Source organism: Callospermophilus lateralis, chromosome 6 (assembly GCF_048772815.1).
Source record: "Callospermophilus lateralis isolate mCalLat2 chromosome 6, mCalLat2.hap1, whole genome shotgun sequence".
In the NCBI taxonomy this organism is placed as follows: domain Eukaryota; kingdom Metazoa; phylum Chordata; class Mammalia; order Rodentia; family Sciuridae; genus Callospermophilus; species Callospermophilus lateralis.
Window position 1 is genome coordinate 23,537,888 of NC_135310.1, and position 16,721 is coordinate 23,554,608.

Genomic DNA, 16,721 nt, shown 5'->3' on the forward strand with positions numbered 1-16,721 from the left:
GGTCTTGGGTACATGGCTTTAAAGGGGATTGTAGGGCCTGGTCTCTTCCTCTTTCTCTCTGTCCTCCTTGCCATGAGGTGAGTGATTTTGCTCTGCCATATATTACCAGCATGATCTGATGCCTTACTCAAAGCAATGGGGCCAACTGATTATATATTGAAGCCTTTTAAAACCATAAGCCCCAATGAACCCTTTTTTATGTATAAATTGGTTATTTCAAGTATCTGTTACAATGATGGGAAGCTGACTACTACAATGAACAGATATCAAAATCGCTGAATGAAAGTATCATTTCTATGGTTCATGGACTTCTAATGGATCATAGATTCCATCATATTTCTTTAAAAGAACTATAACTTGAAAAAAGTTAATAACTATTATGTATGTAAATGAGTAAATCAAAGTTAATTGAGAAACTTGGGCAATTAATTCCGCACATATGAGATTAACATCAAAAAAGTAACTGCTCTTTTCCTCAGATTAATCCATGGTACTAATCTCCAAGAGAGAAAGCTAGACTAAATGGACACCATCTGACCCCATCTTTCTTTGCCATGGAAGGGAAATAAGTCCTGCAGACATTTTTTTCTGTTGAAAATGAAAAATGAGAAATCTCAAGACACTATCCTAAATAAAAAGCATCACTTTAGTATAGTATTTCCATGTGTCCACATTTGATGGTGGGAGGTGGAATTAAGCTAACATTTAACTCCCTAGAATATGAATCACAACATTTCACATGCTGGTTCCTGCCCAGATAAGTGGCACTATTCCCTTGGGCTGTCCAGTGAAAATAGCACACGCGTGGGTTGAACTGAACTGTGTCCCTCTACATTTATATGCTTAAGTCCAAACTCCCAGTATCTCAGCAGGTGAGTGTACTTGGAGATAGGGTCTTTAAATGATTAAGTAACTTACAATGAGGTCATTAGGGTGGGTCCTGAATTCCTGTGACTGGTATCCTTATAGGAAGAGGAGATGAGCAGATAGCATAGAAGAAAGACCAAGTATGAACACAGAGAGGACAGTCATTGACAAACCAAAAAGAGAGGTCTAGGAGTAGGTGGGGAAACCCTGCTGTCTCTTTGATCTCAGACTTCTAGCCTCTAGAACTGGGAGGAAATAAACTTTGCCATTTAAGCTGCCCAGTCCATCCCACTTAGTTATGGAAGCCCTAGAAATCTAATAAAGTGGGGTCAGGTGCTGTATGGACTGTGTGTTCCTCAATGCTACAGAAGCATGCTCCCTGCCCACTCCTGTGTATGAGTCCTGGGGGTTAGGTCAGCTTTGCCTTTTGGTTCTTTCTTCTCCTTTGTGTTTTCTCTAAAACAAACTTTTCTCTATCTGAGAAAAACAAAAAAAGAAAACTAATGTAGCATGTCAGAGACACAGATAATGCTGCAGGAAAATTTCAATTTCTTCTCTGGTTCTTCCTTAGAATGTGAAAGACATACACTACAACCATACCCCATAGGGCTAAATGAAGTTCCTCGGTATTTTGTGAATTTAGGATTGTTCCTGGGATGTAAAATTAAGTATAAGCATGTGCAGTTAAAACACCTAATTGACCAGCTATTTCAGTGAATTTACTATAAAAAAAAGTCTCTTGAGGATTTTTTTTTTTAAAAATTGATGAGCAAATTAAGGATGGTTAATTAAAATTAAAATTAAGGATGGTTAATGGGAATATTTTACTAATATACGGGAATATTTTACTCTAGGAGAATAAAAATTTGCATTAAAATGAAAAGTATTCATAGACCTCAGACAGGGATGTAGTAAATCCCATATTCATTATGGTAACTGAGACTCGTGTGTCAGTGAGTTTCTTAAGAGCCCTTAAGCACACAATGGATATTTTATTACTTAAAAAAAAAGACTTTATAATATTTGTGAATGCCGAAAGATAAAAAAAATTTTCTAATAAAAAATAAAAATTTAAATAAATCATTTATAAACCTCTGTCACCATCACTTATTTCTTACACAGAATCAATCAGCTGCTAAATAAATGGGGTAATGAACTATAATCTATCTTCTTTCTAAACAAAAGCTGATGAACACAAATTTTCCTACAGCTAGTTAAGAGACAATAACTTTTAGATTCCAAGACAGGCAACAGTCCTAATTTTCCTGTTTCATCTTTGCATATTTTAACCCCCTACCAGAAGAATGAATAATTCCTAGTGTTTCAGAAATGTCAGCCCACAGCAAGTCTTTCTAGAACTGATTAGCTCACGAATTCATTGCCATAATCACAAGGGCCAAATTAATGGCAGATGAGTTATGCAGGAAGTTGAGAGTGCTCTTTATGTAACAGTGAGCACCAAATTAAATTACAGATAGAGAGAGTCCCGTAGAATACATTATTTAAAACACCGTATATACACATAACCACCCCGGCAATAAATAAGCTAATATCAAAAGACAATTTAAATTGCGTTCATTGCCATTCAAATTGCTCTTAAGATGTCACACTAAGACTGAAGAACAGATTATTATGAGCTCATAAATTATTTTAGCTCATAACAATAATACAAGATTTTTCTTTTTAAAAAAGAAAATAATATAAGACATTAAAGAAGGAGGAGCAGGAAATCAGACTTGGTTAGCTTTGATTTCTCTAGCTTCTTGACAAAGAATACTACAGATTTGACAGCCTTTGTAAACTGAAGCAAAATCTCCAAATAGTAGTTGCATATTCCTTTTCATCTATTGTTTGCTAAGAGTTCAGTGATTTGGAAAGATATTTATTTTCAACATCTAAAATAAATATTTCCACTGAGATGAATACTATGAAAGTACTTTGTAAAAAAAAATGCATGCTTTTAAAAATATCTTTAAATATTAGATGCTTTCTGTTATCAACATATTTAATCCAATGATTGTAATTTAATGAAAAAATAGAAACTCACGTGTCATACACATTGAGCAACCAGTTGAGACACATATCCACACAGAGGGGCACGTTGACCAGGTCCTTGTGCATTTGTTCAAGTCCATCGTAAGTTGTCGTCAGACAGTTGATGACATCTGGAACGCTGAGGAGCTGATCATTTTGGTTCAGCTTGTGCTGTTTGAAAACTTCATTTGTTGTATTCAACTCTAAGAGATCCACTAATCAGGTGAGAAAAAGGATTATATTTGGTCACTGCACATGACAACACTGATCCAAAAGCATTTCTAGTCTCAAATACTTAGCTAGACTCTTCCATTTCAGAATTGATCCACATTTTTTTTAATCCATTCATCTATTAAAGGGCATCTAGGTTGGTTCCATAGTGTAGCTATTGTGAATTGTGCTCCTATAAACATTGATGTGGCTGTGTCCCTATAGTATGCTGTTTTTAAGTCCTTTGGATATAAACCAAGGAGAGGGATAGCTGGGTCAAATGGTGGTTCCATTCCCAATTTTCCAAGGAATCTCTATAGTGCTTTCCATATTACCTGTACTAATTTGCAGTCTCACCAGTGATGTATGAGTGTACCTGTTTCCCACATTCTTGCTAACACTTATTGTTGTTTGTATTCATAATGGAATATTACTCAGCAATAAAAGAGAATGAAATCATGGCATTTGCAGGTAAATGGATAGAGTTAGAGAAGATAATGCTAAGTGAAGTTAGCCAATCCCAAAAAGAACAAATGCCGAATGTTTTCTCTGACATAAGGAGGCTGATTCAATGTGGGGTAGGGAGGAGGCACATGGGAGGAATAGACAAACTCTACATAGGGCAGTGGGTGGGGGAGGGAGTGGGCATGGTGTTAGAAATGATGGTGGAATGTGATGGACATCATTATCCAAAGTACATATATGAAGACACGAATTGGTGTGAATATACTTTGTATACAACCAGAGATATGAAAAATTGCGCTCTATATGTGTAATTAAGAATTGTAATGCTTTCTGCTGTCATATATAAATAAAATTAATATATAAATATAAAAATATAAATTAAAAATTAATAAAAAAGAATTAATCCTGTTAAGTCAATTTTGATTTTTAAAGAAATAAACAGCAATTCTATTCTTTGACTTTTAAAAGTTGACTTTTAAACTGACATTAAGAACAAAAATTATAGACACTAATACACATGGGGTACAATGTGACATTTGATATGTGAATACATTTTGTGATGCTTAAGTCAGGTTGAACGTACCTATTTCCTCAAATATGGATCACTTCTTAATGTTGAAACATTCAAGATCCTTCTAGCTTTTCAAAAATGTACAGTACATTATTACCATCTATAATCACCCTACTATGCAACAGCATCCCAGAACTTCTTGCTCTTATCTAACTATAGGTTGGTACCCACTGTTCAACTAATCTATAAAACTTCCAGACTAATGGGGTCCTTGAAAAGAGTATTTTGTTTTATTTTATTTTTTTATTAAATTATTTATTTATTCAAATTTGTTAGATATGAGGCAGAATGCAATTCATTTCACATTACACACATAGAGCACAATTTTTCAAGTCAAAAAGATATTTTAACACATATATAATGACATACGGAGTTCACTGGTGAGGCTCAGGTAAAAAACAGGTTCTATAGGAATACGATCATTCTCCAATGCCTCCTGAATCAAGCCTGATCAATGGGCTGTCACAGCCTGGCCCCAATCTAGCTTACTTCCTATGAGGCTCTGGCACCTTGCCAACTTGTAGCAAGGAAGAGTTGCAGAGGTTCTCAGGAGGACACTGTTCTTCACATATCTATTTGCTCTCATCCTTACCCTTCAAGTATAAAACATCTACAGTGAGCAAGGCCAGTGCTAGAGAGCATCTAGAGTACACACAGAGCCCCTGAAACCCAAAGCCTTCCTGATAACTTTATGAAAAGAACAAAACTACCCTAAGAGAAGAACACATGACCCTCAAAGAGAGCTAATGCAGGATGAGTATCCCTTTTCAGAAATGCTTGGAACCAAAAGTATTTTGGGTTTTGATTTTCTTTTGTTTTGAATAGTATAATATTTATATATACATAATGCAATATCAAGTCTAAATACAAAATTTACTTGTTTCATATATACCTTGCATAAATAGCCTGCAGGTAACTTTATTTAATTGACGTGAACATACTTTATATACAGAGATATGAAAAATTGTGCTCTATATGTGAAATAAGGATTGTAATGTATTCCACTGTTGTCATGTATTTTAAAAAATAATAAAGTCAATTAAAAAATATATAAGACTTTCAGTGTACTAGCATTTTGATTGTGACACATCACAAAAAGTCAGGCATGGAATTTTCCACTTGTGCCATCATGTGGGTGCTCAAACAGTTTCAGATTTTGGATTTCAGGTCTGGGATAAGGGATGCTTCATAGGAAGACAACTGAAAAATCCCAATGAGGTGGGATTTGAAAAGAGCTGTGAAAAACAGATAATATTCAAGAGGTCCATGGGAAGCAAGCAAAGAGTTCCAGAGGGTAGAATCACTTGAGAACAGAAAAGAACTCAAGCAAGTCTAGGAGGTCCTAAGGAATGGCATGCACATGTCACTTACACAGGGGTGCATGTGGTCACCATGAAGGGGACATGCAGAGCTCCAGGACAGTCACATGCTGCCCACAAAAGCCAAGTGGAGGGGCTCAGACAAACAAAGATGAAATCTTCTCCATTTTGAAAATCGACTTTGAGTTATTCATTGCATGTTATTGAGTTATAGAAAATGACCCTTCCAAATCTAAACATACGGTCATAAGACATTACAGAACCCACATTAATTTAAAGTCTTCTTGTGGAAATTACTGTTCTCTAAAATTTATCTACTATCTCCATATTTCACTTTTGAGAATTAAAAAAAAAACATAATATCAGTTGAACTTTTCAAAAAACCTTTACCAACCACTTCCTCTTCGCCTGATGCGAAAACTTTTTCCTCAAAACCTATGGCATATTTTGACAGTTAACCAAAATGAGCAAATAGCTTCCCTTGTGTTTACCTATTTCTAACTATTGAATAACCATTAATTTAGATTTTTAAAAACATTTATGAAATATGTCGATGTTAGCCGATTAGATACCATAGAATTACGTGTTTTTTAAATGTATCTGCAATGAAAAAGAATTACTTTAAAACTATAGAGATTACAACAATTTCTGAAACAACTCAATGGGAAGAACTTTCCTTTTTTTTTTAAAGACAGACTCTAACATAAAACATACATGTCGGGACCACAGGCCAATACTTTCCTTTAGGCTTCACATGTATCATTGGTAAAATGATTATAAGAATAATCTGCATGAGCTTCACATGAGTTAGAGAAGGTGCCAGAAAAAAAAATCTAAGAACCATCTGGAATTTTTATTGTCATTTTTACCTCATTTCTTGGCACTTCAGATTGTTTTCAATTAGAAACCTCTGGCTAGCAGTAGCAAAATTCATTCTCCAAGATGCCTGACAAAGAAAATGCTTAATAAAGGACAGTAGCTACAGATCTGCAATTCCCCCCAGATACAAAGAAATGCATTCAAATGCTGCCAAAGCGGCCTAAGTTTTCAGAATTCCAACACTAATTATGCCAGCAACAGGGCATTGCAGTTGGACCCCCACATGGCATAAAGTGACAACAGACCAGATTTCAAAAAGACCATTTCCTGGATCAAACTGTCCTTCGCTTCTTTAGAAAGGTCTCCCTTGTTAGGCACTCTGCAGCTGTGACAGTAATTTGCCACATCCCATAGACCATCATGTCTTCAATTTTTAGTGATTTACTCTGACACTTTGCCTCAGTGCCTAAGCCAAGCATACATCTTCCTGAAGAGTGTCACATTTAGGTGCCTTTAAAGAACTGACTACATTTAAATCACAGAAAATTATGATTTTCTCTTTTCAAAGGGAGACAAATGACAGCCCAGTCATGCGGTAAATGAAACAAACAGCAGAATCATTTTCTAACCAACTTTCACACTTTTTCTTTAATCCCACACATGGGGCACAGGGGATCAAGTAGAAACGCGTCTTTATTCTGTTCTGCCAGAAAACACCTGACCTTGGGCTTCTCTGGCTTTTCTTTAGGTCTGAAGTGGTTTGCCTGTTCCTTCTTAGCACTTTCCTATGTCCTTTTCCCAAGCAAAACAGAAATATAGCTGGTGCTCAAGGTTTCACACTTGGCCTTCAATGTTCTAAGCCTCCTGCCCTTGGTCACTTCATGACTTCAGTAAGACTTTTATCCAGATGAATCCAGATTCCCTTTTCTTCTTATCTCCCGCCTGAACACCAGACCCACGTTCCTGTTGCTGGGTCTCCTACTAGAGCTTACCATTCTTTTTTAGGAAACTTTACCTTACTATGTTCCAAATAAAGGTCCTATCTTCCTACACTGAAATCTAGGCTGCAAATCTTGAGATTTCCTTTTTTTTTTCAATTTGCTTCAAGTTTTATTATATTTAAATATCTAATAACAAGCCATTACCCAGGCATAATGATGTGAAAATAAGGAATTTATTGGCATTCAAATCTTTTTACAATTCTGATTTGCAGAAAATTCAGTTACTAGAATCGAGTTAAGCAACATCAGCTTACCAACAGTACTACCCAAATTTCTTTCTTTCTTTCTTTTTTTTTTTTAACCTGGATGGCAGCATTAGAACTTTATTTTCTTCCAAATGAGATCAATTAATTTCTTGAACCTGCATTCTGTCTGGAGGCAGAAAATGGCAATCATTACAGTAGAGACAAAGAGCTCAAAACAGTTTAAAACCAAGCTGTGTGCCTGGGCTCAGTAGCCCACTGGTAAGAAATATCTGCAGTTGTCACATGATGGCAGCCTGGCAAAAACCAAGGTCAAACTGGGTGTTTTGCCTATTTCCAGGACAGTAATCTGCATCCAAGTCACTGTAAAAAAAAAAAAAAAAAAAAAAAAAACCTGCAAAGGCAGTGCCCAGGTATTAATTCTTTTTTTTTTTTTTTTAAAGTTACACTCATACACTACTGGTGGGACTGCAAATTGGTACAGCCAATTTGGAAAGCAGTATGGAGATTCCTTGGAAAGCTGGGAATAGAACCACCATTTGACCCAGCTATTCCTCTTCTCGAACTATACCCAAAGACCTAAAAACAGCATACTACAGGGACATAGCCACATCAATGTTTATAGCAGCACAATTCACAATAGCTAGACTGTGGAGCCAACCTAGATGCCCTTAAATGGATGAATGGATAAAAAAAAAAATGTGGCATATATACAAAATGGAATATTACTCAGCACTAAAAAATAATAAGATCATGGCGAATTTACAGGGAAATGGATGGCATTAGAGCAGATTTTGCTAAGTGAAGTTAGGCAAATCCCCCCAAAACAAATGCCAAATGTCTTCTTTGATATGGAGGGGGTGACTCAAAATGGGGAAGAGAGGAAGAGCATGGGAAGAAGATTACTTCTACATAGGGAAGAGGGGTGGGAGGGAAAGGGAGGGAGAAAGGGAATTGCATGGATGGTGGAAGGAGACCTCACTGTTATACAAAATATATGTATGAAGATACGAGGGAAAAAAAAAGAACAGCACTACCTTAGATCAGGTAGAGACAAGTGATGGGAGAGGAGGGGAAGGGTTGGGGAGATAGGAAGAATAGTAGAATGAAACAGACATTATTATTAGTGTGTGTATATATGTGACTGCATGACCAATGTGATTCTGCACCCTATATACTCAGAAAAATGGGATATTGTATCCCATGTGAATCAAATCTTGAGATTTCTTTCTTCCCTCCCACTAACACCAGCCAGCTCAGCCTTGATCAGCATTCTTGCAAACCATCTACTCATCTTCTGTTCCTTCTGCCCTTCTATCTGTTTTAAATATTCTCTAATGCATACTTTCTCCTCTTGGCCCTATCTCCAAATTCACACAGGAGATGGTTGTACAAAAAAAGTATCTGAACACTAACTATGACACTATGGGAACTAGAGGAACAAAACGCTAAAGAATCAATAAACATTTTAGGAAAGAAATGACCTCTGAACAGACCGACACTGAATTAAAGGAAATTTCTGGATACTCGGCAAATGGCTAAGCTATTCCATTCGGGCCCCATTGCTTGATGATTTATGATCCGTAAACTTTCTGCTTTCTTATGCACAGAACTCCCTCCCTTTTTATTCCTGGTTACTAGCCACACACCTAAATCCTGTGTATATTTCTCAAGAAAATGAGCTTCATGATAAAAGGAACTGGTTCCCTCCTCAGCACTTCCCTTTGCTTCTCCACTATCCTTTGTTCCTAAAAAGCCCTTACATCACAATACAATATATATTCTTTATACACACACACACGTAGTACATGTGTGGTTTGAAGAAAACTCACAGAAGTACCAATTAAACCATGTCACAGCTAAATAAATAGAAAATTACCAACATCATCGAAGCTTCTCATAAATCCTCCCTAATTATGCCCCCTTAAAATGACAGGGTTACCTTTAACCTTTCTATTTCACTTTTAATTCTTTAAAGGTTATATATGTCACTGAACTGTACAACACTTAGTTCTTCATGGTTTTGAACGATATACAAATAAAACTGAACTGTACAAATTTCTTCTGCCATTTGATTTTTTTCATCCCACTTTATAGATCCAACATTTACTATGCTGATGTGAATTGCTAGTTCATTGATTTTTGCTGCTCTGTTATATCACATTTATGAATATGTCAAGATTAAACAAATTTTACTATTAAAAATGCTACTATAAATCTTGTACACATCTCTGGTGCAGTCCTATATAACCTTCAAACTCAAATCATTCACTTAATATGTCCCGAGTGACCTGTACTCTGCACCAGAAATTATATGAAGCCCTAAGTAGAGAAGAACATAGACTCATCCCTCTCGTAAAAGGTTAATTCATTTGGAGAGACAGATAACAAATAAGTACATAGATATAATATTAACAATTACGACCCTCTGCCTTAGTGCCTGAGTCAAACACATGACAAGTATCATGGAAGGAAAGAAGAGATTCCATGAGATGTCACAGCAGGAGTAAGCTGCTTCAGGGAGAAGCTGCATAGAGCCAAATTAAAACACAGATGGCAGCCAAATTGAGACCCAAAGGAAGAGAACACAGTAGCCATGGGATGAATACAGGCTCGAAGTGCTAGGATAAGAGCATTTCAGGAGGAGCAGATACCAAGTCTACCATTTCAGTAAGCAAAGTAAGAAATGGTGAGAGTCCACAGGGGAGCAAAGTGTAGGAGATGGACATAGAGACAGGCCAGGCGAAGGCCATTCCCCTCTAAGGGCAATAGACATCTGCTTACAGGGGCACTGAGCCTACATGCAACATTCTCAGATGAATTTGAGTTCTTTAAGCCTGAGAAGCCATTCTCCTCGTTGTTTCATCTATACGATCTTGGAGTCCTAAACATGAGTGACTAATGGCAGAACAGCCACAGAGTGCTCCCTTATTAAGGCATTACACCGGGGGTGGATCTGCACAGCATGAGAGCTGACCCTGACCAACAGCAGTTCTGAACCCTTGGACCACGACTCTATCACATAAGGCAGGCATATGTTGCTCAGGTGAGAAACTGTCATTACAGGCAACCATAAAGCACTAGGGAAATCAGAGGCAGGTGGGATTTGCTTGTAAATGTTTCCGAAAGAGGTAAATTTTTAACAGAATTTGGGAGGAATAAAGGGTTACAGACCATTGCCGCGAGTGGTCAGAACATATTGAGTAAACAAAGAAGATGGGAGAGGAAGGAACCGATTAATCATAAACAGGCCCCGACTGGAGCCCAGAGGAGGCCAAAGGCAATGGCAAAGAAGACTCAGTGGCTTCTTTGTGTAGGAGATGGACATAGAGACAGGCCAGGCTGTCCCCTGGAATACTCAAGACCCCACACTACCCAGCACTCCCCTGTGCACTACAAAATGACCTTTAGTGTAGAAGTTGTAGCAGTCTCTCTTCTGTTCCTTTCAGGCTTAAAAATGAGCTGAAAGAGGGAGCTTTTCTTCAGGGTCACAAGAATCAACAGAAACAAACACCAAACACGTTAACATGCTTATCCACCCAGAAGTATTACCAAAAAACTGGGACCCATGTTCATAATGATACAAAGTGGGCTTCTGTCTGCGGAGATTGTGGCTGAGTCATGTGTCCTCATTTCATAGCTCATCAGGCCTGAGAAGCCCTTCTAGACCTGTCAGCTGGGTAGTGGACACGCAGCTGACCCTTTTTCAAAACTGCTGTCACTGCAGACTCGCTGAGTGGACTGAACGCCCTTTCTGTGTGTTCATAATCTACTTCTATTCTCTTCTCACTTGACATTCAGGGCCCTACTGGAGCGTCTTGGCTCCCATTTTTTTGCACTGGTCATTTGGTGACACTTGCTGTAACCACGAGAGCCTGCTCATTATCTCTGGGACTCTGTGGATCATTCAAGAATCAATGTCTCCTCATCTTCCCTTTCCTGCCTTATCTGCAGGTGTTTCTCAACCCTTTCGACTTCTCTTCCACACAGAACTTAGGTTTTTTTTTTTTTTTTCCTAAAGCTTGGTGCTGGTGTTTTCTTGAATGCTTGAACATCTCTATTAACTCTCATGTAGGCAGCTTGAATGGTTAATTTCTATTAATTTTTAAAGAGTAAAATTTTCAACCCCAACATCATTTTTCTAAGAGTAATTTTTTAGTTTCACTGAACCACCTATTCATGTAACAACTATTAATAAAAGACAGCAAACCAAGAGCACACGAAACTTTTCAAATTATCTTAAAAGTATAGGCAAACATCATTTTCTGTAGCAACTGACAAGGCCTAAATGTTCTTGGATTAAACTCAATCATTAAAACTAAAACCATGAATGGCTTAAATCTATGCTCTATCATAAGTACTTATATTTCTATTTAATTTTATGTTGTGTTGGGGGGAAATAACCTTTTGGCAAAATATCTATCACAGAATACTATGAACAAACCCTCCACAGGAAAAATTTGTTGATACTACTAAAAGTTCCAAGATATTTTAAAGAAGAAAATAGAGACTTTTCTCTAATTTGCTAAGGTAAAAGTTCCCATTTGGATCAGAAACGTGATTAATGTTTCTTTAATATATGATCATATGGGAATAAACTGTTTGGAGCTCTATACTTCTAAATGAATACAAAGCAGTAAAAAGGCAATGACCTACTACTGTGATTTCATGATTTAATGCTTTTAAATTGGGTGGCAGCTAATTTTTGAAAAAGCTTTTTATGTTACTCCTGTGTTTTGGTTAATTTTGTACTCCAACTGCGAATGGCATATGTTCATTTGTGTTACTCCTGCATTCTGTTGGGACAAATAATGAAGCATTTATAGAAACACAGCCAACTCCTTGAGTGAGGTGCACGGCAAATCAAATTAACTCTGCAAATGCATCGCCCTTTCCATTTATCTTTGTTGGGAGGGGAATCCAAAGAACAGAGTGAGGAACTTTGTTAGAATAACTCACAACATAGTGCTTTTTGCAGTCTTCGGATCTTGATTGCTGTACGGTAGGCAGAGAAACGTACATTATTCAGGTCGGCTGAAATGGAAGAAAGAACAATTTAAGAGTGTGCTTATGATTTGACTTCCACAGAATGCTAAAAAATGTATTTGCTTACTCTGGATGATGGAAATCATTATGTCTATCTGCAATAAAAAGCCTTCTCCTAAATTTCCCATCTATTTAGGAAAATAATTAAGTGGTGGTTAGCACCCAGTGGAGACACATTTCTAAAAAACGCTATGCAGAAAATACCAAAGTAAGGTGCTTCAGCACGCTAAGTTCTTCAAATGAAGGAGATCAGAATGTCCCCAGAAGAGAGGATTTCTGACCTTCTCCATTCCTTCTGACTCACATGCCTCTTTCTCCCCTGAAGCAAGTCGCAGAAAGCAGAATTCCTGTCCTTTGGCAAGCTATGGAAACGAGAAATTTTCTTCTCCAAAATAAGGCATAAAACCTAGAAAGATCAGTCTCTGATCTTCTCCCTCCTTCCCTGAAGACTCTCACATGAGGTGTCTTGACCAATATGTAGAAGGAAAAAATGCCACTCAGAGGCCAAGAAAAATCTGAACAGAGAGGCCCCCAAACTTCCCTCTCAGTCCATTACCATTAAGTTGGACCCTTCTGTCTAATCACACTGGTACATGGCTGTCATTCTTCATTAGCCTAGGCATAAACATCGAAAGTTTCCATTCCCCAGGGACTTTGGGTCTTCATTTCTCAATACCCCATGTTATGTAAAACTTTAACTAAATGCATTTGTTTTGCTTTTCTCTAGTGAACCTGTCTGTGTTACAGGAGCATCAGCCACAACCCTCACGACAGATGAGCAAAGGGATCACACCTTTCTGGCCTCATACAGGAAAAGAAGAAAGATGAGGAAAAGGAAGCGCAGTGACTATTAAGACCTCATACACTCCACTCCTGCTCCAGGGGTTCTCCTCCAGGGCACTGTCCCCAAGGACAATTAGTTGTCTGTCCACCAAGCTATCTCACTACTCATAAAGCTGATCTATTCTACACTCCTTCCATTTTATTTGCTTCTTCAGACCTTCTATGAATCTGGTTGAAATGATTCAATGATCAATATTTACATCTTTTAAATAAAGGCTACTCTAATTTCTTCTTCTGTTGCCTAAAAACAGAGAATCAGACACTAGCAGACTTACGGGGAAACTCGTATAACATCAAAATTTGGCCCCCTCTCTTCCAGACTAAGCAAACCAGTGGCTTTTCTCTTGCTTATTTGATTTTGCACTCCATTTCCTACCAAATGTAAGCTCATGCAAGAAGCCAAATGCTTAAGAGATGTGAATGTACTTGTTGAAGGGGGATCGGGAGGATTAGAATGCTTGGTACCTCCAACATCGTCTTAGTTACCCAAAGAGAAACTTTGAAAATCACTGGACCAACCTGAAGGAAATAGGCCAAGTGATCGACTGAAATCCATAGTTTATAGCAATTAAAACAAAGAGCATCTAATGTGTTTTCTTCCAATTTTTAATATTAAAATGAATCTACCTTTTCATGACTTAAAATGAAATTGGGTAAGCTAATTTGATAAAATCTGCTAAATAAAAAGAGAGCTAAAAGAAAATTTAAAGCAGTGGATTGGAAGTTTCTGTTTTGGGAGTTACCCGGTATTGGACCCAGGGATGCTTAACCACTGAGCCACATCCACAGCCCCCTTTTTTTTAAAAAAATAGTTTATTTTGAAACAGAGTCTCACTAAGTTGCTTAGGGCCTCACTAAGTTGCTAAAGCTGGCTTTGAACTCATGATCCTCCTGCTTTGGCCTCTTTAGTCGCTGGAATCACAGGCCTGGGCCACTGAGTCCAGTTTTTTTTTTTTTTTTTTTTTCATGCAAAGCCAAAGTTTAAGATGACCCAATATGAGGGAGGTAAAATGTACAATTACATTCCCCTAGTAAATGTACTCTTTTCTCACTTGCTCCCTTTCAACTAATATGTTCATAATACCTATTTACTACACTGCCTTTAGAAGTTCAATTGCTTTTCTTTTGGGGGAGGGTATTGGGGAGTGAACTTTGGGGCCCTCTACCAATGAGCTGCATTCTGAGTCCTAATTTTTTTTTAAGGCAGGGTCTCTGTAAGTCACCCAGGCTGGTCTCAAACCTGGATCCTCCTACCTCTGCAATTGATAGGATTCCAGGTGTGTGCTGCCTTAAACTGCTTTTAAGTGTCAATGACATGATTCTTTTCATATTATATGCCATATAAGAAAAACTAGTGACTAGTTTCCTTTGAAGAATATACAGTTCTCACCTATTCAGGTTAATTCCTTACTATTAAACAAAATAATACTAACCAAGGGATTGAAAGAGTTCAGTCATTTTAGGATGATCCCAACAGGTCGTCTGTGTTTGATGGCTGGGGGAACAAAAAGAAAAATTCCCAAAATAAGCAAAACACAACAAAATATAATTCACAAATAAAACACACAAACAGAATTTTCCAAAAAAATTTTAAACAAACATGCAAAACAATTATTACTCATTAATGGAACATCAATAAGAAATTTCATTTGAGCAAATATAGACATATGAATAGACAAATGAAAAGCCATTTGTTTTACCCATGTCAAAAAGAATTGCAACTACATATTAAAACGTAGATATAAAGAATGACTGTCACAAATCCTTTGGCCCCAGGCTTGATCAATCCACAGTCCAGGATAATTCCACTCCAGTTAAGCAGATATAGATTCTCATTCAGAACAAATCTTCTGACAGCAGAAGTGCTGTGAAGAATCACTACACTTTAGAAGTCTTCATCGAATTTCTAAAGACTAAGAAATGAAGAGTTTAATTCCGAATAAACCTCCACCTCTTGGTCTATGAAGATCCTTGCTCTTCAACCCTAGGTCTCTTTCCTAGGAGCAAATCTGCTCTTTCACCCCTTTCTGGGATTCTGGGTTATCCTTGGCATGACACCTCTTTCTTCTTTTGACCTTATGCCCCTCTTCTTTATGCCCCCTTACTTCAGTTTCCCTCAGTAAACAGTATTATTATTTTTCTACAAATTGAGCCACTTCATTCGGATCCTTATTCTTCACTTTAAAGCACATTTTCAGTTTTGTTTTTCTGTAAATTCCAAAACTAATTCATATATTGGTTGGAAGTCTTTGGGGGAATAAGATAAGGGTAAAACTGGTAAATGTAGTGTTTAAATTAGGTCCCTTGGTGTGTGTGTGTGTGTGTGTGTGTGTGTGTGTGTGTTAAACAGCTCATAACTTTGATGGGCTAGTGGCCTCGTATTTAAAAATAGCTTATTCCCCTTTATCTAGGTCAGAATAGATTAATAACATTTAATAGTACTCCAAAGACTTCTTAGATGACACTCAATTCTGTTTAGTAAGCTAAGTAAAATAGCACACTATACAAGAAAGATGACACTAAAATATTCATAAAAGCAAATTTAAGAAAAAAAAATTTTTTTAAATCTATATCTACATTTCTCTAAAAACTGTTGGGCAGGAACTCAAGCTTTCTGATCTAAATTCTACCACACATAGTATGGCCAAGAGCTTGGCAGAAATGCAGAATATCAGAAAGAACATCAACAAGAATTAAAGGACAATTTGCTAAAAATGTAGCGTTAATCCAATATGCCGCCATGGGCTCCTGATCTCAGCCTACCAAGATTCAGTGCATAACTCCTCTTGTGTTTTGAGTGACTTCAATCCCCATGACAACACTACTCCACAGAGACAGACATTCCACGATGAGAGAAGGAACCACGGCTCAAGGACCAAACCAAAGGTCTCATTAAAGCAGGGCCAGATTTTATAGATCACAAATAAAAGGATGCTCCCTCTAGAACCCCAGGTGTGCAGCTTCACCTCACACAACCCTTGTGGAGCCATGAGGGGGAAATACTACCATCGGGTCGGCAGAGGACCAAGAATTCAAGGCGAACACTCCTTGCTAATGGCTCTCTAGAGTGACACCACTGTGTACCAGGAATGAGGGAATACACACACACATTTGGCAAACAGATGGAGACAGGGAACCGGCATCTCCTTTCGTGAATTCAATACCAGTTGATTCATTAGGCAAAACTGCCAATGCTGAAAATAAATACAGCTTCTGGTTGCAAAAGTAAAACTGCAGCTTACAAAATAACAGTTAAAAAAAAGAAAAACTAGTAGATGCTGTTGGCCGCTAGGTTTCTTTTTTAAGAGGGAAAAGGGGGTTAGAACAAAACCCACAATGAACC

General features: G+C 37.5%; 1 protein-coding gene across 5 annotated transcripts in view; it reads right to left on the reverse strand.

Moving 5' to 3' along the window:
• The window catches only part of Utrn (utrophin), a 508,059-nt gene that overhangs the window by 60,794 nt on the left and 430,544 nt on the right, over positions 1–16,721 (reverse strand). For all 5 annotated transcript variants that reach the window (XM_076858171.2, XM_076858170.2, XM_076858169.2 and 2 more), the window contains 3 exons: positions 14,812–14,873; positions 12,449–12,523; positions 2,915–3,116 (listed from right to left, as the gene is read on the reverse strand). In XM_076858171.2, coding sequence (XP_076714286.2) covers positions 2,915–3,116; positions 12,449–12,523; positions 14,812–14,873 — 339 coding nt within the window. The remainder of the gene's footprint in view (positions 1–2,914; positions 3,117–12,448; positions 12,524–14,811; positions 14,874–16,721) is intronic.